At 31.4% G+C, this 22,970-nt stretch overlaps 2 protein-coding genes across 7 annotated transcripts in view; one reads left to right on the plus strand and one right to left on the minus strand.

Annotated features, from left to right (window-relative positions):
• LOC118193879 (alpha-tocopherol transfer protein-like) overlaps nucleotides 1-22,970 on the plus strand; it is a 304,429-nt gene that overhangs the window by 145,546 nt on the left and 135,913 nt on the right. For all 3 annotated transcript variants that reach the window (XM_085823543.1, XM_085823542.1, XM_085823544.1), the window contains exon 2: nucleotides 4,014-4,082. The gene's annotated coding sequence lies outside the window, so the exon portion shown is untranslated. The remainder of the gene's footprint in view (nucleotides 1-4,013; nucleotides 4,083-22,970) is intronic.
• LOC118193878 (alpha-tocopherol transfer protein-like) overlaps nucleotides 256-22,970 on the minus strand; it is a 37,868-nt gene continuing 15,153 nt past the window's right edge. For all 4 annotated transcript variants that reach the window (XM_085823538.1, XM_085823541.1, XM_085823540.1 and 1 more), the window contains exons 2-6: nucleotides 17,171-17,362; nucleotides 15,394-15,636; nucleotides 13,064-13,257; nucleotides 6,390-6,500; nucleotides 256-1,186 (exon numbers count right to left, since the gene is read on the minus strand). In XM_085823538.1, the coding sequence (XP_085679664.1) occupies nucleotides 1,010-1,186; nucleotides 6,390-6,500; nucleotides 13,064-13,257; nucleotides 15,394-15,636; nucleotides 17,171-17,362 (917 nt within the window). In that variant the 3' untranslated portion in view covers nucleotides 256-1,009. The remainder of the gene's footprint in view (nucleotides 1,187-6,389; nucleotides 6,501-13,063; nucleotides 13,258-15,393; nucleotides 15,637-17,170; nucleotides 17,363-22,970) is intronic.

Raw genomic sequence — 22,970 nt, forward strand, 5'->3', positions numbered from 1 at the left:
AAAACAGATAAGAAGAAACAGATAGATAACGCTTAGGTGTTTTTGAATCAATTTTCAAAGGAATTGTATTTATTTATGTTGTTCATTTGTATTTATGTTTTCTTTAAATTCGGAAAGTTAGGAAAGGTATACCTGTTGTTAGAACACACATAACACTAGCATTTATTATTATTATTAATATTATTGGTGAATTATCTGTAAATGTACATTCATTTTAGAAAGAACTATCAGATTTTATATAGAATATCTAAAATATGGGAAATACAAATTTATTTATTTCCAGTTCTTCATAATAAATACATAAAATCATCGAAATACATTATATAAAAATTGAGCTTTTACATAATAATAAATTCCAGCTGGTAGATGCAACATTTTCTTTTGCAAAAAGTTCAAAAAACTATCAAATTCCTTATCGCATCGGATCTGAAGTTTGAAGTTTTAGAAATTCTGAAAGTACAATAGCAAACACGAGCGTAACATTTCCAGGAAGGGACTTCGATAAATTGGAATAAATCAGTATGTAAATAATTCACATCATACATTGATGTCCATGTTTTTTTGTTTAGTCCGATAAGATCTTTTTTTTTTTTTTTTTTTTTTTTTTTTGCTAATCGCAAATATAGTTGCCAAAAATCGTAAGTTCTTTATTTGACATTAGTATTGGCATTAGCAAGTCCTTCCACTTTCACTTTGTAAGCGATTTATCGCATTGCACCCCATTTTAAGCAATTTTTGTGATATTCAGAAACACGAACGAAGCAAGAAAATTTCCTGCTCTCTGAAATAATAGTGACAATAAACAACGCAGTTTGTAACTAAATTGCCATAGGTTGAATAAATAATAAATAATCATCAAAATGAACCGTTCTGCACGCAGTTCAGTGTCTTGAAGGCACTGCACGCCTTGAACAATTCCACCGTCGTAATTTTAAATTGAAAAGTAGGAATACATCATCAAGAATGATCCATAACGACTAGTCAGAGATTACGCAGTTACTTGTGATTCCTACTTCTGGTAACCGCATTTAAGTAATTCGGTGAATTGCTCGTAATAGCTTTCAATTTCTTTCGGAAAGAAAAAGTCAGTATTGAAATTATCGTAGTTGCCTCCGTACTCCGATGGTAAGATGGCCTTTGGAATGAACTTATGCATACTCTTAAGACTATCTCCATGTAAATGAATCTGAAAATAAAAATTATAACATATATAATACAGACCTAATACAATGCTGCTTGATCTATCACAGTTTCTGATATGACCAGATAAAATAACGTGCAAATAACACGATGCCCAACAAAACTACGATTTTTCTATCAGCACAACATCAGTCAGTAGCATTCTATACATATTAATTGGTTTTTCATTCAAATGTTGCGAAAGACGAAGTGAAATGAAATAGAAGTTTAAAACCGACTATAAAGCAGAAATTAGAAAGAGCGGTTGCGATCGGTTCCAAAAGCATTGCAAAGTAATTGCCTAATTTCTTCTTTATACCAATGAATACTTATTTTTAATGGAATATTTTCCGTTATAAAAAAGTCAAAATGTTAGTTAGTATAAATACAATGAAATTTAATTTCGAAAATGTCACATTATTTTCTGTTTTGATTGCGTAAATATATTTTTATATTTCCTTTATCTTTCACATGTTTCAAACTGGGAATTTCCTCTTTTTCTTCTCCCCCCCCCATGGACCTTTCTAAAGTTGTTTGTTACGCATACATTTAATTTATTAACATTTAATACATTTTAATATTTAATATATTTCTCTGGATTCCAAAAATTCATGGGAAGCCATTTCGGCCATTCTCTTCTTCAATACGACTTTAATCAGCCGAGATATTCATTAAAACTCTGAAAACGATAATTTTCGCACTCATTTTTCCGAGTGGCAACAATCTTGCGCGTTGGAAATAAAAACTCTTATTTCGAAAAGTGTTGCTATTGCTCGCTTTCGAGTCGCAGAGTTTGTTAATCAAAAATTTATAAGTTTTACAAAATATAAAATGAAAATAGCTTGCGAAACATTAAACATATTATTATCCCACACGGCGTTATTTTCGTTTTGGCAATCTGCGTTGATGCATTATTAATGTCGGATCACTTTCCAAATTGTTGCCACCGAATGTTATCGCCCTGTGTTATATTTAAAAAAGTTTATTTTTAAAAATGTACAGTTTATTTTTCTTTGATTTTTGGACACGTTAAACTTTTATCCTTGCGACTGCTTTTACAAAAAGAATTTTGAAAAAACGATAATATTTTGTATTTTTTAAAAAGTTTTTAAATGAAGCTTCCGAGTATACTTCTCACATCTCACATCTTTAAAAATGTGATTTTGGCAACAATTTTCCTGTCTTATTGTTGTTGATAGATTTTTGATGAAATCGCATCATTTTGAATAGTTTCATTCTTTTAGAAATATGGGTTTGGTAACAATTTTTCATCGTATTTCTTATGTCACTGTTTTTAAGAGACTGACATATTTCATTGTCATATACATGTTTTAATTTTTTCTTTTACAATTGAAATATTATTCTTTGTGATGATTTAACTCCAGTCCCCGTTAAAACATTATTAACAATTTGCTTTCAAATTACTTCAAAACATCTTTCAAAATATAACTTACCAGTATGGATGCACACTTTTAAAATAATTCTACTTTAATTAAACTTAGGAGATAATATAATCAATTAATCAATACTGTTTAGGAAATAAATTATTATTAACTAACTTTGCAGCAATTGCGCAAGTAATAATAACTAGTATTCGCACTAAATGGATTTAAGATCATACAACATTATATATATATATATATATATATATATATATATATATATATATATATAATACATTTTTATTGATATTTTTTGATAAAGTTGTTCTGCAGAGTAAAATTCTGCACGGAATTTTATGTTTTTTGAGTTGCTTTCATGTTATTTTTTGCTTATTTCACTGTTTTTAAGATATTGAAAAGTTTTGAGTGATTTTTTTTAGGAAACAAAGTTCTTAACCTCCTTTATTCCGTTTGAGTTCTTAAGATTTTGCAAAGGGAAGTTGGTTAATTTATTTATTAGGATAATTGATATTTGTATTAAGGGATATTTTGTTTGGATGTAATTTTGTTATACGTAATAACTTTTTTTTTTTTTTTTTTTTTTTTTTTTGTGAAATTGTTCTGCAGAGTAAAATTCTACGCAGTTTTTATATTTAACGTTTGGTGTTTCCTTCAGCCATTTTTCCGGTACATTTAAAACCCAGACGACGGCTGGCAGCAAAGCTGCTGGTTTAATAAATAAAGGTAACACACAAAAGGCTAAAAAAAGTCCCTTTGGGCGTAATATAAAATCTGAAAACTTTCACATGTTTCACAGTTTTTCCTTTATTATATAAGATTGGTAATATTCTGACACTGAAGGAAGCACGCAATTGCATGTGACGTCATTACATGTCGAAAATTTTTCGTTAATGGCAGCATTTTAAACAACTAGCTGCTGATGGCAACTTTTTTGTTTCATGTAGGAAAATTGACACGATATGTTATTGCCACGTTAATTATTTTATTGATACTGAGAAAAAGTTGCTATATTACATTAAATTTAAATCATGACAACATATGCATTAAGCTGAAGTGTCAAAAGTTTTTGCTTCATGGTTTGGCAACAAAAATTTATTTACGAATTGGTTGTTGCTTCGAGAGGACGAACTGATTTCATTCATATGGAAATGTTTTTATATATTTGCTTTTCAGATGTACCTAAAACTTATAAATTTTGCTTTGACTGCAGCCGGCTCCTCTGGCGAGTATACCCTCTAGATATCCTAAGCTCCGTAGTCAGACAAAAAAATGTGGGGAGAATTTTTATTTCATATTAGAAATTTTTTTTCGTAATGATGTTTACTCTTAAAATGCTTAAAAATTGTTAATAATGGGAATAATTTTTTCATTTATTTTATTTTACCTAAATTTTTATGAAGTTTATACAATTTTTATTTATTCTATTTTCAGAATAAAATAGATATTCCAGAAGTAAAGAGAGCTGTTAGTATACATTTTGAAGAATCAGACTGCTGCCAAGTAAGACTGAATCATATTATACATATTCACTCTAGAAATATTTTCAAGTATAATTTAGTATCAATTTCGTTTATCTGCATTTTTGAAACAGTGCGCTGTATTAAGTATTACTTTATAGAGTGAGTGATGCGCAATTTACATATGCAGAGGTGAGGGGAAAATGCATCATATTATGCATGCAGTATGTGTGACGGAAAACAATAATTGAAATATAAAACGCCTATGTAAACCGCTGTAAGTTATCATTAAAACTAGCACGCCACTTTTGATCTTTCAGTTATATATATATATATGTAATGCATAAATTAATTAGAACCATTGTTAACGCAACGTGTGTGGGGGGGTCACACAGTCAGCGCTCTTTCTGTGTTGAAAAAGGAGGCATTGAACAACAAACATTAGATGAGAAAATGAAAATCTAGTACTTTGTTTAAACATTTCCTAGCGTTAATAGACGGTGCGGTTGTTTCCGACCTTGATGACGGTTGCAGAGTGTTGTGGCATTGATAAAGTATGTTCGTGGGGCATTTTAATGTAACTAAACTGAAATGAGTACTTCCTAATAGCTGTGCCGGGATTTCTTTTTCAAGACCTCCGGACCATCATATTCTTTGAGTATTTTCTATAGAACCTATATCTACGTATTACTTGACCATGTCAGCGTATAGATGTTATCGTCCTGTTATTTTTTTAAACTTAGTTAATGGTAAATAGGCATGAAAAGCACAACACGTAATGCATCGTCATGGATGTTTAATGATCATACGGTTTTTACTTGCTGATTGGCTTCGTGGCACGGGGCTATGCGGAAATGCAGTAGATGTTCAAATTACTCTTTAACAGCAGATAAGAATTTACGCCATAAAATGTCCTTGAAAATATGGATGTTTACATGCCAACTAATTATTTCAAGTAAACAATTTCCGAATATTAAAAGAAATTCAAAACCATTTAGAATACTGAATGCCTTTCTGTAGGCATAACATAATGAATATCAAATTCTTCATTACATCTGCATCGGGTTACTCATTGATCATTTGGACCTTTCAGGTTAAATTTAGAGTAATCGAAGAAAACAATTACTTTTCATGTTTCAGTACTACATTTCACTCGCTCTTTCGTCTATTTTAGGTACTGGGACCTAATATTTCGGTACGGAAAAGCTTCTTCCGCGAGCAACCGCCTAAGACACTTGATTAATCCACTGACATTCCTCTTTCTGAGAGCCAAACGAATAGAAAAAAGATCCTGTAATGATATAGAGTGCTTTCAAAACGGCTGATTTTTTCGCTTTCAGTTCCAGTTGGACAGAATTTTGTCGAAAAACGCACCACAGTTAATTGCATACAACCTATACGATGTGCTGAAAAATCTTTACTATTCAGTGCTAGCACAACACTTTTCTGACGAGAAGTTAAATGCAAAACTATTGCTCTCAGATTATGGTATTTCATTTCTAAAAGCAATTTTATTTCCGAAAGGTTAATACAATTTCTTGTAATGTTGTAGGTAAAATGTCACATAATTTTGTTTCGTTTCATGCAGCACAGTTTAATTACATTGCTAATGAATGTGCATTTGTATTGGAATAATCAGATATTGATCTAATGCTTATCACTAATTTTTTGAAAACCCTCGTAAATAGAAGAAAAACCTTTCTATAACTGTTTAAAGTAGAGCTTTAAAAGTATATTATTTCTAAAACATCTGTAAAATGGGAGAAGTCGTACTGTATGCACAGAAAATAATTAAAAAATCATTTTAAAAATTATTTATGGATTTCAGGCTTTTATGGAAATTGTAGTGCCTTTTGTAACTGTTATAGGCGTAGACAGTTTTATGAGAAGATCTGATAATTACTCTTTGAAGAATAAATTGAGGCACACTATTTACTAATAATAACACATTAATTAATTATTTATTTTTAATAACATACCGCCAAACTTGTCATTTAAATTTAATTTCACTATTTTATCTCAGTAGAAGCTAATAATGTATATTTTATACCGAATCTGCATTAAAATTTGAATCCTATAATACATCACACCCATTTCACTCTTGGTTTTAAGTTCATATTGACAGTTCTCAAAGTTCGTGTTCATGAAGAAGAAAATAAGCATTTCCCCCCCGTTTCCTGTAAAATTATCCACTAATACTGTGCTTTTTATTAATTTATTTTTCTTTGTTCTTTCAAATTAAGACTCTCTGTACTTTTGGTTTGGTAAAATACAAATTTGGTAAAATGTATTCAACTCCTGGTTTGGTAAAATATAAATTTATTTGTAATACTAAAGCATATATACATACCCTGTTCTTTATTTTTTCTGAGAGAAAAAGTTTTAACATAGACCATCCATATTGGAAAATAATAGACTCATTATATATATGAATTCCTTTAAATCGGACAGGTAAACAGTTCTGAAACAAAATAACAGATGCTTGTTTAAGGTAATTATAATCGATACTTTGCAATAATGAATTAGGAAAACATTAAATGTACTTATAATTTAATTTCATAGTTCAACGATCACAAAGAGAAAATTAATTCGAAAGCTAGTAGAGATAATGATAGATTAAACTACAGGAAAGCGTTTTTACTGTTGTAAATATAAACGAAAAACACAAAATAACATGAATAATAAATATTTGATGATGTCTTTTAGGGGAAAAAAAAACAAGTGACAAATTTTCAATTTATTGACTTACCAATAGATAAGTCTATAAATTGAATCAAGTTAATTGCAATCAAAATTACATTTTTTCCAATAAATAATTACAACAGTTTCACGTTAGAATCATAAAATAATCTTAATTCTTATCGATTAACTATGATACTCAAAAATGATGTAAAATAAGTGCACTATATCCGTGTCAAAATCTTTTCCTTGTGTATTAGTTAAATACATGGCGTCCAGTTCGCATATCTTTGCTGCAGTTGTCGCTAGTCTATGCGATTCATTTAGTGGATGCCGTATATAATTAGCGTTAGCACGAGTTACACATTTAGTGGGTGCCGAATCTAACTGGCACTAGTCGTGGAAGTTGGGAGGTTCCTTGAATTTGAATAACCAGTTATCTGATATTTTGAATCTCTACTCTCATTTCTTCTCGTTTTCCCGCCAGTACGCGAATTAGTTCGTGTGTATTTAAGTGAGGTTTCAAGATTGTTAACACAGAGCGTGTTCTGCCAGTCGTGGCCACGGTGGTAGGTTAAGCTACTTTAGATAACAGTTCCAGTCTTTGGCTTTGCATTACAGTTGCCGATAGTGGAACTTCACGCTAGTGAAATTCTAAGCCAACTTCGGGTTAAATTGCTCTGTGTAGACTTTTGTTATTAGTTTATTTTAATTTGAACTTTTAACTACTGCTTTTAAGTTTCTAGTAATAAACGTTTGTAGAGTTAAGCACTAGGAGTGCCTTTTGTTCAACTTATTTAGTTTTAAATACTTTTATACCCTTCTCATGTTTCTGTGATACTTAGCAATAAATCGCTTAAAGGGCTGTTTACTCGGGTTTATTTGAGCTGTCGAACACATCTGCCGCAACAGACGCAGCTTCAAAACCAGTTTCTCCTCACAGCAGAGCGAGGTACAAAATGAAAACTTTACGTACAGCGGAACTAGTCGAATCATGGAACGAATTCCGTTTACTTGGATAAACCGCAGTGGTAATGGCCCTTTACGTCTACATTCTTTTTAACATTAGATGATAACTCGAGGAAAGACCAGATCTGAAAACAATGATTTTTAAATCGAAACTAATAAAATATCTTTTCGATTTGTTTTATTTAAAGGCCGTTGTTTAAATTATGGTTCTTTACGGTAAAATGCCGACTATGTGAACTGTCCTAAGTTGTCGAAAACCCCAGTGTCAAGGTAAAACGAAAACAACCCTTTTACTTAGAAATTATTAAGGGTCTGCAAAGTTTATTAATCATATTTTAAACTAATGAAAAAATGTGAAACGGAAGCTCAACAATATGTGTCCGAAATGTACATCGAGGACGGGATGGATATGAGAAATGCAAAATGGATTATATAAGAAATATTGGAAAAATTTCAAATTTTGATGAAATTTATAATTAAATAAACTATAATTTAAAAAAATCACATATTTTAGTGAGATAATAGACGGTAAGTCTCATAACTTACTCAACTGGCCTTTGAGATTCTCTGGTGCCAGTGTGGATTAAAGTTTTGCAACGTCTGCCCAGTTATGTGAACTTTGACTACGATCAGTATGAAGAGGATCGGATTATTGATTTAGTAAAATATTTCTTTGATTTACTTAATGATAGAAGAGTTTATTTGATTATAAACTTTGATTTACTTAATGGTAAGAAGTTTATTTGATTGTAAACTTGTTAACATGTGTACATTTTCAAAGTAATTCTGCTAATGCATTTTAAATTTGATTTAGTTCATCAAAATTGTATTGATAGTTTTTTAAAATACTTGATTTCTTTAAATTAATGTAAGATAAATAGTTTTATAATAGATGATAAATAAAAGTTTTAAAATTATCTGAATGTGGGCGATAACAATCATTTTATAGATAAATTCATGCTCATAAATATTTCCCATTTTCTGCGCTAGAGTTTGCCTTAATAAGCTATAGCAATTAGACCTTGAATAAGTATTAACTTCTTTTGAAAAGCTTATAATTTAAATTTATTTATTTGTTTTTTTACTTATTCATTTCCACTTAAATATATATTTATAAATTATGAAATCGTATTAATATTTATTTTAGATTATTAGAAGAACGATCTCCTTAATTCTATCACAACTTTCTTCTACGAAAAAATATTGTATTTATTTAAAATTCCTTTTTAAGATTATAGATTGCATTATTATTTTTGATGTAACTTATAATTAATTTCTTGGTGTTCTGCTAATTTTTTTTCAAAGGTTTTACGTGCATTTTTTAATTGTTTTCACTAAAATAATTTTATATCCGGAACAAACAAAGCTTAAGTGATACATTTATTATTTTATTTCTCATTTGCGTTTTTTATCATGAGAGGGAGAATTGTTATATTCACTATCCATTGTATCATCTCTTATCTTTTATCAGTAGCATTCATATTCAATGCCCTTTATCCATAGTGATTTTAAGCTATTTTTCTAAAAAAGATTAATTATTTCCGTATAATTTTTTATTGCGTTTGGTTATGTAAAAAACTGCCAACTAATTATCAGTACAAGACGATTAGATAAGAGGTTGCTTTCATACGAATCATATGTATATATATATAGGTAGATATATGTCGCAAATACTTGAGGAATTTTTTATGCGTAAGTGGTCTGATGAACCTACGGACGGACTTGGCGAATTAAACGTAGTTATATTTCGTAGTAAAGCAAGCCTTAATAAGCATAAGCAGGTTCTCACATCAGCAATATGGGTGTGCTATGCAGCCTACAATTTTATATCCACAATATTTATATTTCTTTAAACAACGGACAAAGCAGTGCGACAAATCATGCGCGTCTAGCAGCAGCAAGGCGAAGCATGAAAAAAGGGGTGCGCGATCGGCAAAGCACGAGATATAGAATAAAAAGTTTCTCTTTAATCCAGGGATCGGCAAACTGCGGCCTGCCGGAAGGTTCAATCCGAGGATGTAATTTTAATTTGTCGACCCGAGGCAAATTAAAAGAAATATATATTTGTATATTATATAACCATCTCCTTTTCTACTTTGTTTAAATATTATTTTTTCTTCATTTTTTTCAAAGGACTGATGATCTTTTCATTTTCTGTATTTTTGTTCTGCAAAACATAAATCGACAGACATGGCAAGAAGCACAGACAACTTAAATCGGTAAAGTGCTAAAAGCGGAAGTTCTTTGTTAGTTATAGCTGTAGATTGGCGTCAACAAGCGTTATCTCTTTCTCGAGGAGCAGGCATATGGGAATCGAATATAGGTGAATAAGACCTCACACGTGGCAGACTGCGAAAACTTATCAAGCCCACAAATTTTTTTCAACAAGGTAAACAGTAACCAAGAAGCAGCTACACATGCAAGTTACATTGTAGCATACAATATTGCTAAAAATAATAAAGCTGCCAGTGATGCAAAGTTCGTTAAACAATGCATGCTCCAAGTTTATGATGTTTCATGTCCAGGCAAGAAAAGTTATGTTGAGAATGTAAGAATATCTCGAAAAACTGTAACTTTTAGAATCGAAGAAACTGATAAAAATTTGACATCACAATTAAGTCAAAGATTGGCGAGATGTGATATTTTTCGTGAATTTCAGGAAGGGCTTTTAACTTTGAAAGTGTCTATTACAAATATATGTAATATTACGACCGATGGGGCACCAGATATGATAGGAAAAACATCTGGATTTCTTAGGTTCTTTTATCAAGACTATCCCGGGAACAATGCTGTTTTTCTACATTGTGTTATACATCAAGATGCTCTGTGTAAATCTGCATTGAATATGAAACCCGTGCTTGATGCAGTCGTGAAGCTTGTAAACACTATTCGATCTCGTGGACTCACAGTAAATTTCGAGATTTTCTTCAGTCAGTGCAGTCTGAATACTCTGTATTACACGAAAGTAAGATGGCTTAGTGCAGGATGTGTTTTAGAGCGAGTTTGGTAGCTGAAAGACGACACTGTGTAGTTTTTCCATGAGAAATAGTGGTCGGAATGCGAAATGTTAGGAGATACAGAATGGCTTTCGGACTTTGCATTTTTCACAGATCTTCTTTGTCATATGAGCAACTTGAATTTATCGACGATAGCTGGGCTCATTTCAAAGCAATTAAACTAAAACTTAATCTGTTTGTTGGATAGCTAGCTAAAAACGACTTCTCTCATTTCTCGAGGTTAAATTCAATACCCTCAGTAGATGAAAAGAAGCTTAAGAATTATGAAGATTGCTTGAAAAAACTGCATTTTGAGTTCGAACGCAGATTTCAAGATTTCAGTGCCATTCAAACAGAATTAGATATTTTTACCATACCTTTCAACTAAAATTGTGAAGCAGTGAGGTCAGATGTGCAGCTTGAATGAATTGAGTTGCAATCTAAAAAATCATCTCAAGCAGTTGTTTCTACATATGCGAAATTCAGAGTTTTACAAATCATTATGGAAAGTAAGTTTCTCAAATTTAATATCTCACGCCCAAAAAATCAGTGCTATGTTTGCTTCATCTTAAATATGTGAATAAGTGTTTTCAATCATCAACCCTAGAAAGAATTATTTCAGAAGTAGACTGACAGATGAGCATTTAGCCTCGTTCCTTAGAATCTGTACATCTCACTTCGAACCTCAATATAAGGAACTTTTAAAAATGAAATCGCAATTTTGTTCATCTCATTAACATATTTAAATTTTAATACTTGTATATTGTTTTTAAAATTTTAGAAAAATTGATCTTGGCCCGCCAAACTTTTTTTTTTTTTTTTTCAACTTTTGGCCCGTGACCGAAAACGTTTGCCCATCCCTGCTTTAATCTGATTGGATGAGAGCCGTCTGCACTGCAACATGGTTTCATAAGAAAGTATTAAACGGATTAATTTGGAAAGATGCAGTCAAGAAAGTTATTATAAGCAATATTATTAACAATTTCTGTTTTTAGGACAGAAAGGAGAGATAGCCAAATTAAAAGCGGTAATTAAAAAACGACTATTGCGAAATTAAAGTTAATAATTTTCTTTCATATTTTATATCTTATTATTTTATATCTTACATATATATATATATATATGTAATTAAAAAAAGACTTTGCAGTGATGGTGGTGTAGAATGCAGAACTGATTTCGTAATGAAGATCAAGAATTTTGATGGCGTAAAGTGCTGAAATGCCGATGCACAATGAATAAGAAGCTGGCAGCCGAGGCACATTAAATCTTCATTTTACTTCGGTGAGCATGTTTCGGCCACAAACAACTTAGTACATTATTTGTGCCTATTTCAAAATCTTAACATTTTTGATAACTTTGCAGTAAGAATGAAGCAAGAGACAGCAGTCCAACTAGGCCGAAGAGTAGCAATCGAGTGCGTTATGTTCAGGATGAAATCTTATTTCCGACTAAGTTATTTTTGATTCTCAGTGGATTTTGATTGGATAATTAATATTGATGTAAAATTATTATTGGCTATTTGAGTTTTATTTCCATTTACATCATCAGAATTATGTAAAAGCCATGTGACCTGGATTAATATCAAAATGATGCAAAGAGAGATTACTATTTTTAGAATAGAGAAGGGAAATTAATTTACGCTGCTAATTTAAATTATAATTTATTTTTTATATATTCTTTATGTTTCTTACATATGTATATGTAGATGAAAAGTCAACAGGACTGTTATTATCCTCAGTGTACAATTTCTCTCATTCCAGGCAATTACTCAACACCTTCCAAACAAATTATTGTAGTTCACATTATTTAGATATTAATGCGATTAATATTAACATCAGCATTGATTCTACTGCATAAAAATCATTCTAAAATTACATACAGTCTGATAGGAGAAAGGGCATCTCTATTCAGGAAAGAGCAATATCTGTCAATTTTTACGAATTTTCACACTCAAAAGCAATTTTTTAAAATTAATTTTGCAATTTTTTTAAAAGCATTAAAAATTGTGCAGTTTGTTGTCAGATTAGCACGTCTGCAAAATACAAAACGTGCACTTTTGCAGACGTTCGAGTTACTCTTTATTCGATCAAAAATCAGTTTTTTGCTCTATCGAATTTTTATTTTTTTTTTAAACTTATTTTTTGCATTTCTAAGTTTCACGGCGTATCAATTTTTTGGAGATTTTGAGACGAATTTATCTACAGAAATTTTGATTCTATAATGGACAAATTTCATGATGACTTTTTTTTATCAAACATAATAACAATATTGCAATATCAGTTTATGCTGGAAACGTTATTGTAATAAATTAAACATAAAAGCATCAGAACACTATAGTAGAGTAAAGAAATATTCGAAGAGGTGAGAAAAGGATACGTACCCTCAAAGCTCTGGAAAAGAGATGTAGGTATCTGGGTGTAAGATAACGAAGATGCTTTACTTTTGACCCTTGGACATCAAGGATGATGTGAACTCCGCATATCTGAGTCGCAGGATCATCAATGCAGAAGAGAATGGCTACCGTCAGGCCAATAAAAACCTGCTGTATTGTAAATTCTTCTGGGTCCCATTTTCCTTTTTGGAGAAATTTCATGTAAATATTGATTTTTTACTGAGGCAATATAAATAAAGCACAGTATTTCAGGAATAAATGCACTTTTACTTTTCTGCGTGCTAAATATTACAAGAGTTGCCATAAATGTTTACGATAATACATTTAAGTTTAACTAGCAGTTAAGCTTAATTTAAGTGCTAACCTATTTTCTCTTTGATTCACGTCGTATGTATTCATTCGGACCAGACGTTTAGAGAAATTAAAGTGCTCTGAAGAGAGCTTAATCTGCCCCTTTTTTTTAATGGCGGGCACTAGCCATTTTTAGGCTTTCGCCACTACTAAGGCCAGAAGTGGTGGTCATTTTATTATGGAAGCACCTAATAGGCGGTCACCGTTACCTCCTATAAGAGGACAGATAATTTACATCCATGCTTTTTCCGGGATTCGAAGCCGGGCCCTTTGGTATCGCAGTTGGCTTACCGTTTTGGCGGCTAGAATTTAAAAGTTTACTGCAGTTGCTAATCGCCGAAATGTCTTGCTGTTAGCAAGATCTAGTGCAGATCTGTTTGGGATTAGTTACTATTTATCAATGGCCCCATCCGTTGTTGTTTTTTTGCGTCGTTGCTTGTCGTCAGCCACATCAATTTCCATTGCGGCTAGACGTTGGTAAATACTCCTTTATAATGATGACCTGAGTCATAAAACAGGTATTTGTTCTGAGAATTTGATTTTGATGATTGCAAATTTCTAGGCTGGTTGTCTAAGGTGTTAAAAAATAATTGCTGGCAAGTAATATGCTTTTAGTTGAATAGTCTCGCTTTAATTGTAACCTATCAATGTACGTTATAACCTATCGATACTGAACAAATAAAGTTTGGTGAATTTTAAATATGCGGTCATATGTATTGACTATGTTCAAGGCAGATAATAAGGAGGTAATTTCTAGTGAGGTGTACCATAAGGTGAACATACTTCTTTAAGATTAGTTAAGCAGCAAAGTTGCTACCTTTAACTTAAGAGCTGAGGTTACTTAAACTATTAACTATTCCCTGTTCCTCGTATAATCCTTTATTTTTTCAAGTAGCAATCATTTGTACTTTTTTCAGAAAGGTATTTCAGTCAGTAAATAATATGCATTTAAATAATTTTCTTGGATTGGATAAGATTATTTAATCAAAAAAAAAAAAAAAAAAAAATAGAGCTATTTTCCGAAATTCTATTATAATTTTGATCAGCAGCAGGGAATTAAATCTGTGTATCTTGTATTCCTCTTTCCCTAGAACTAGGCTTTTAATAGGTTCACCAGATTTTAAATGAACATCTTTCTCCGAAAGACACTGAGCCACAGTTTAAGGTCTTGTCCGAAATTCAGACCTTGGGCAAATAAAACGGATGCATGCAGCTATGCTAATCATCATATTGCCAAGAGCGGTATAATTTTGTTAGGGCGGTAAAACTTTGGTTTCCTAATAATTTGAAGAGTTTTAGCTACACCTTTCCATGACGAACGTAAGTAATTCTAGTAATTTAATTAACATAAGGCTCAGACTCTACGCGTACAAAGCAGGAAATCATAGGTTGCATGTCCTGTAAATCTTGGACTTGGAGCACTAAGTTTTGAGATGAGATCTGGTTACTTTTTAGGTCTAGGAATCTGCTGGTCTTGGAATAGCTGAATTCTTTTTCTTATTTAGCTTATTGATTATAATTATATTCTAACCTGTATTGATATCCAGAAACGTAGGGAATGGGTTTGCGAGTGTTTTCAAAGAAAATTAATTATTAAATGCATCTAACAAAATTTCATTGAAACCACTTACAAATTAGCGAAACATTTTTGGGTTTTCATAACGTAACAAAGATGAATTGTTGCTGATTTCGGCCATTCCCCTGAAGAACTCCGGTCTCAGAGCAATTAATTTTCGTTACATTATTTATTAATTCAATATCTTTGTTTAAATTTAGTTACAAGCCAAAAAAAGTTTCTACCTCTGCTTACTTTGCGAGAATACTGTCTAACATCATTTTCTTATTTGTAACCTGATCTTAAGAGGTAGATTATTCATTTACTTCTAGTTCAAATGCATATATAAATATATAAACTTCCCACATAACTGAATAAAAATGCACTAAAGCTAAAAAAATAGTTATCTTACCCCATCGTACAAGCATAACTGGACATCCTTGTTCATCTCTGTATGGGAAACAAGTGATGCCTAAAGTTTGAAAAATTTTTCTTACTATCCTAATGTCGAATTCATCGTAGATTTCAGGGTAATCCTTTTTTGTTAGAAATGTATTTTGTAACACACTGAATGCTTTTTTGACGTTGAACTTTCGTGCCCTGAGGTATTGCAGTAGATAGGCATCATCTGTTAGGCAAACAAATTTGGGTTCCGCTGTAATATAAAAAAAATGATGTTACAGATTTTATTCGATTTTATGGATTAATTGATCTTACAGAGTTTAACACTAAACATTTATTAAAAGCATTTATAATGTAATCATTCTGATAAAATGTTTTATATTGTTCGCAAAATAGAAAAATCATTAGGTTGCTCATAATATATAGTATTAGAAAACACTTTTATTAATAATAATAATAATTTCATTGAGCTTATAAAAATATTAATTAGTGCTTTATAAGTCATGTGAATTAGATGGAGAGAAAGTAAACTCAATTTAAGGTAGTATTTTAAAAATAAAATAAAGTAAATAATTTAGAAAAGTAATGTTTTTAAATCTTTGTATTAGTTTTAGTAATGCCGTGTTTTAATTTCGAAGAGAAATAAAAGATCTTATGGATCATCGAATCGCATTATTTTTGAGAACTGTCAGTTTGCCAAGACATGTAGCTGATCAATGAAAAATGATATGTTCGAAAACGCAACAGTTGTTGCCCAAATAATAAATAACATATCAGAGTAATGTTATGTAACGAAATGTGAACTAAAAACCTATAAACGTTTTTGACATCAAAATATCATGATTTGAAAGTCATGATTAATTTTTTGACATTAGATACATCTATAACGATGCCTTTAATTTTGGGTAGCCTTATGTTACGTTACGCTATAAAAGCATACATGTAACTAGCAAGCCTAACAAGCGATCCCGACCAAAAAATATAAGGACTTAAATTTCGACGCTGTCAGTTTCAGGGAGTACTGCCATTCGACATGCAGTAAATTTATCTTTTAAATTATAAAAACTTAAAAAGTTAAGCGATTTAAAAGTAATAAACTTTAAATTAATTTATATGAATAAATAGTTTTGAAATTATGTTGACTCAGGGAACCCTAGAACTATATATTTTTTGGCAGGAGCTTCAGCCATCCGCAGGAAAGAAAGTGTTAAAATAGTGTTGAAATGTATTAACGTTGAGCACATTTTATGGGAAATGTAAAGGGAAAATCATTATGCTTAATAATTTTAACTGGTAAGCCCCCTTTAAAATGACTAGTTGCGCGGGGTGGAACGTATTGCCTTCTTTGAAAGAATTTGATTTTTGATAACCGTAAATTTCAAAACAGGCTTCTGAGATACTAAACACAAAATCAAGAAGTAATCAAATTTTATTGCAAATTATTGCTATATACAGGTAATTGTAACCCACTGAGAGTGACCAAATAAAGTTTGAATGTTTAAATCTGTGTTTGTGTGTAAGTTGATCGCTGTCAGGGTGATGATATCGATAACATTTTGAGATGTCATTCTGAATGAAGTATCGTTAGATGAATACATTTCTTAAGAATAAAGTAAGTAGCAGAATTATTTACTTATGTAGATTTTTTTTTAATATCCGAATTTACTGTTGTTCCAGTTAATCCGGATATTTCTTATTTTACTGTATTTACATCGCATAGTTGAAAACTGACTATTTAAATACATTATATGTTTAGCTTTTTCTAAGTTAGTGAAAACTTCGCTTACCTTGGATTAGCTTCCTCATTTCAATAAGGGCATTGCGTTTAACTTCCTCTGTTTCTCCGAGTTCTTTTCGAGCTTTTCCTATCATATCTTCTGTGATGTAGCCCATACGAAAAGATAAATGAGGCTTCGTTTTCATGATTTCATAATATCTGGACCCCATCTTCGCTGATAATGTGATGATGAAATTTATTACTGAAAATTAAAATTAAGAATTGATACTTTGCGATTATTATTAAAAAATGTAAAAATATGGTTCTAGCCCGAAATTTATTCCTAAATTTCAAAAGTAGACCAGAATCAGTTATTTCGAGAAATTACGTGACCGTAGCTTCTTATTATAGATTATATACGAGGAAAGCACAAGATCAAGAATGAGATTTAAAGAATTGATAATGCCATCCTGAACTGATACTTTAAAATCAAACTACACAAGTTGCTTTCTAAAATGTTCTTTATGTGCAAGTAAAATAAGAATATTATTTAGATTTAAGGTTCTCAAACAATTTGGTTTTGATAGTTTCTGTGATGAATGATTTGCATTTGTTACTATCTTACAAATTTACATACACCTACACCATCATATACGCTTACCTCCCCACCTCAGAAAAGCAGTGTTTTACTTCACTTCGCTCACCCTTGATAGATAAATTATTCAAATGAATCATTCCATAAATCGCATACGAGCCAATTTTCCTTAGAAAATGCTCCACGAACACATCCCCCACCTTAAGCAGATTCCTGTCGAGTGCTTTGCCGTAATCGAATAAACCAAACCAAACCAAACCATAAATCAGTAATGTTTAATGTGATATATATCCATTACTGAATATACTCGTATGTTACCAGATAAACTGCATTTGGAATTTGAAGTTTTCTTTAGCCAGTTTAAGAAATTTCGAGGTTCCCCCAGCAAGTTCTGAGAGTGGAGCTCTCTAATAGGGTCCCTTTTAAAATTATGCTTTCTGTGGCATGGTTAGACATTTACATAATTTATTATCACTGATAATTTTATTTCGAAAGCAAAAAATTTAATTACGTGTGCAGTATATTTTGTCTGTGTATATTTGTTCGAAGTAATGCAGTTTTGAATAGTCAAACAGATGCAAATGTACTAAAAATTGTAATGTAACACTTACATAATGTTAGCAAAGTGCTTATTATTTTTTGTAAAATAAAGTGATAAGGTGAAAAGTGATTTGTAGAACATTCAAATTTCTCCAGGGAAAATTTTTAAATATATAAAAAATAAGCTTACCTCAATATGCTATATTTTGCAATGCACTTCTAATCCGTTTTTGCTTGCATTACGATGTTGTACACATTAAGTACTTTGATTTATTTTTAAACTTAATTTTTATCACTTTTCATATAATTTGCCTTTTAACCTTATAATTTTGCTATATGAAATCACATAATATTATTTTTTTCTTTTCCGACATCTTTCCCTTTTAGGTAACTTTTATCTACATTTTTTTAAATCTTCACATTTGTGCTTTTTGAGCAACAAGCATTATAACTTGGCAGTACTCAATGAACAGACAATCTGCCTTCTTACAGGTATTATGGAGAGACGTCTTAATTGTTCATCGTCCACCAAAGATAATAGATAATTTTTTTATCAGCTTTAGCTGCGTTCCGCTGAGGCTACTGACATCGACGTGGACAAACAAATTGCCAGTGTAAACGTGACACATCGGAAAATGTCTTCAAAATATTTCTTAAGTAACGTCAAACAACTGTTAGCAGTTGGTGGTAACATTGAGGGGGGGGGAGTAAGAACTGTTATCTCAGCAGTAAGATCTAAGACAATTGTACCTTCTGAGTCTTATTTCGGGTCACTTATAGCATCTCCATGCTTCTTACACCTGCTGTTCAGATCTTCTTTATTTTTTAGAAAACTCTTAATGTAACGAATAACTCTAACATCAAAGCAATGCCTAAACTACTCAAATCTTTCTGTTAGAAGCAAAAATAGGGTGCCTATTACAAATTATCTTTTCTCCTCAAATAGGTTCATTTCTGTTTTCATAAGAAAAATGCTTTTTTATAATTCAACATTTAGTGTCATTAAATTGTGCAACATTCCCTAAAGAACTCTTCAGTAACACATAGTGTTGCATTGATAAGTTTTGCTATAGTATCTAATTAAACTGTATGCCTTTCTATTGAATCTCTTTGTTAACTTTAATGATAAGATAGTATTATACGAGATCACAAAGCACATTGTGATCACTTTTAGCAGACTAGATGTCTTATTGAAAGAGGTAAGATCTTCAAAATTTTCTCGCAGCTAAGGCATATATTATGTTCTTAAGTTCGTTCTTAAGATCTTAAGAGCTTTAACACTTTTTCAATTCTCGCCTCCCGTCTGGTTTCAGAGAGACATTTCAGCGTCATATGCACTTCAAATGTCCCAGCGCAGTCAAGTCAAAATGTCCCAGCGCAGTCAAGTCAAAATGTCCCAGCGCTTCACATATGCAGAAATAAAGTAAACAAACTGAACCGCACCAAAGAAACTAAGTTCAATTACTGAAGATTCAACTCCATCCACTTGTATCTCTCTCTCTCTTTTTTTTTCTCTTCATATTACTTCTATTATCATATGACTAGTAGTGAAAATTTGCAAGAGATATCCCAAATGTCAGATTATGTTTGAAGAAATAATTCAGTGAGACAATTTCCACTACTATCGATAGTTTCGTAACAACCAAAACAAGCTTTTTTCAGTGGTGACTACTCGTAATTTAGAACATACACTACCACTTTTATATCTATCTCTGGGCATCTTCTCGTCTGCTCAGCGCTGTCTCAGAACAGTGTTTATTCCAGACATTGGGAGGCTAGAGACCTTTTAAATTGATTGAAGACTTCATCTTTAATTTTATCGATTTATTGATAACTTTATTTTTAACTTACTTTATTGTTAACTTTAATTTATTGTTAATTTTTATTGTTAACTTTTATCGATTACATTTTTCTTTTTGTGTAACTCTTCTTTGCATTTCAGACTTCTCTGTGTAAATTATTGTATTATTTTATTGTATTATTATTGTATGTTTTATAGTTTTTGGATCTCTGTATGGCATAAGGATATTTGTCTCAAAATTGCCAGCTGCATTAGGAAAAAGGGGGAAAAAAAAGTTTATAGAAAAGTTAATTTTGTCATGCTCTAATACGATTTAATTTTTTTTTCAAAGTGTGGTTATAACATGCGACACATCTTTTTTTCTTGAAGCAAGTAAACAAGCAAACAAACAAAAACAATGGCTTGCAAATTAAATATAAATTTTATAAATGGCTTCCCCGAAAATCCGCGAACTCTCTAAAGCTCACCACTGCGTCCGAGTATGTGTTTCAGTAGTTTTACATGTATATTGTCAAGCACAGAAAGTAATCACTAGATTTTACTGCAAAACATATTTTCTTTCTTTTTCTCAAACTGACCACTAGCATGCAAAACAGCCTAGAAAATAATTTTGTGGCATATCGAGATCGTTTTCTTTTGTTTGAGTCACTGATAGCTGTCTTCTGAAGGCATCTTGTCTTATGTCTTATATAATATTTTGTATGCTTATTTCAATATCGTATAAATTATATTTATTTTAAATAAAATCAAGATAAAATAGGTCATCGACCTAAAACTCTTAACATGAACTGCGAGCAACAGTATAGATAAATGAATCACTATTTTTAAATCGAATTTTTTTTCAAATTATAAGAAGAATATAAATAATTAAAATGATCTATTTTTATATTTGAAAGAAAATAACCTTTTTAAAAATATATTTGCGGTACTAAGATTGACTTTATTTTTAACATAAAATGAAATATAATTTCTAAAATTTTTAAGCGAGAAGCATAATAAGTGGGCATTTTATATAGATATAGGTTTTGTTTATATAATAAGACGAAATTTCTTGAAATTCTGACCAGCTAGTCAGCAGGATAATTATAGTTTTGAGAAATCATAACTAAAATATGTATAATGTAACCTTCATATCATGTAAATGCACATCATTTCGAAGTATTATTAATAAAATGTAAAAATATATTTTTAAGTATACTTGAAGTATACTTTATTACCGTTATACGCTAACGTAATGTCCGCACTTTTTTACTAAAATTACATCACATTACACGGTTCATTCAAATGTCGCACTTTTACTCGTGAGTAACTTTGTGTGTAAATTTCATTTCAAACAGCCAAGTTAAGTTTTAAGTGGAAGAAAATGCATAAGTAATAAAAGTATCAAATTTAAAGTTGTCTAATAGCTACCTAAAATTTACAAACTCTCTTTCTCCCATCCACATAATATAAATTACCTCGTTTACGTTATCAACTTTCGGCGCGTATTAGTTCGCACAGGAGCACAATATAGAGGCACAATATTAATCAACATTTGCAATTTTAATATTTACTTTTACAAAAATTAAATAAACGTTGGTTCTTTTAATATCTTGCTCACATTATTTTTTTTTTAAATCTATTCTGACGCACTGTATGAAAATCCATTTCGTTTCATCATTCGCCATAACCAGCCTTCACTCGCCTTGAACTGCGATGTAGAAATTTCTTCTTCTCGTGCCGCAGCAAGCACTTTTATTTGGCGCATTTCCCGTGTTACTGCGAACCCTTGAGCACGCATATCACGAACATACGCAACTACTTTTTTTTTTGTAAGTTCGAAAACTTACATTTCGAACCACGAAACGCACGTCTTGTTTTGTTCGTTGCCACCAGATGATGACGCTGTTTGCTCCAGTTGCGCATACACATTTCGTCTACCTAATATACTCTTGCTGCTGCTCTTTTTCCATTTTCCTGCGCAAATTCTACGACTTTCAGTTTAAAAGCCGCTGTATAGCTGCTGTATTTTCCCATTTCAAGCACGCTACTTGCTAACTACCAAATTCCAAATGATACTATGAATGAAGAGAGAAAGCTTGAAATGTGCGAATGCTCCAAAGAGGAAGGAGGGGAGAGTAATTATATTACAAAACAGTATTTCCTGGGAGCCAGTATGGTGAAAACCTGTTTGGACTGCCTTCATTTATTATCGCGAGTGGATTGCTGGCGCCGATGTTATGACTGAATATGATTAATGTTATTGACTAAAAGGAAAAAGGCGATGTTAAAAAATGATATTTTAAAGTAAGAAATTCTTTAGTTTTGGGGGTGCGGACATTAGCGGGTCACTTTTTTTACAAAAAATTTTAAGTTGGGACGTTATATGAGCGGATATTACACGAGCGTATACTGTATGTATTTAAACCTTTGACGGGCAGTGTGACGTCTAGCATCCCAAACTTTTTTATAACTTTTTATCTACCAGATGAAAGCTGCAAAATTCCATTTAAAATACATTCAAATACGCCTTTTAGTTTTTTAAATATATAACACATTACTGCAGTAGGGTAGGGTACGAACTGAGCCGAATTTGATCGAAAATCCCCGTCCCCTCTTTTCTAATGCACGAACTGCGCGACGTTTCCTGTCCCCCATTTCTTTCCAGGAAGACTGGGTGCTACAAAAAGTCGTTTATCGCTATTAATGGGACATTCTGTTGAGACTGCAAGGCTTTATTTTCGTTTATCAATATTGTAAAAACTGTGCATGTAAAACAAATATTAATTTAAAGTCTGGCGTGTGCTAAAAAATAAATTTCTTTTACACTCATTTTAAAGTTTTATGACGCTTAAAGAAATGATGAGCCAGATCTTTTTTATTCTCTGTAAGAATTAAAAACTTTCCAAGTTGTAGATTTTAGTCGCTGATATATATATATAATATATATATCTA

This window comes from Stegodyphus dumicola, chromosome 9 (genome assembly GCF_044657685.1).
Source record: "Stegodyphus dumicola isolate Sdum_Otavi_A_Nest chromosome 9, ASM4465768v1".
NCBI classification, from domain to species: Eukaryota; Metazoa; Arthropoda; class Arachnida; order Araneae; family Eresidae; genus Stegodyphus; species Stegodyphus dumicola.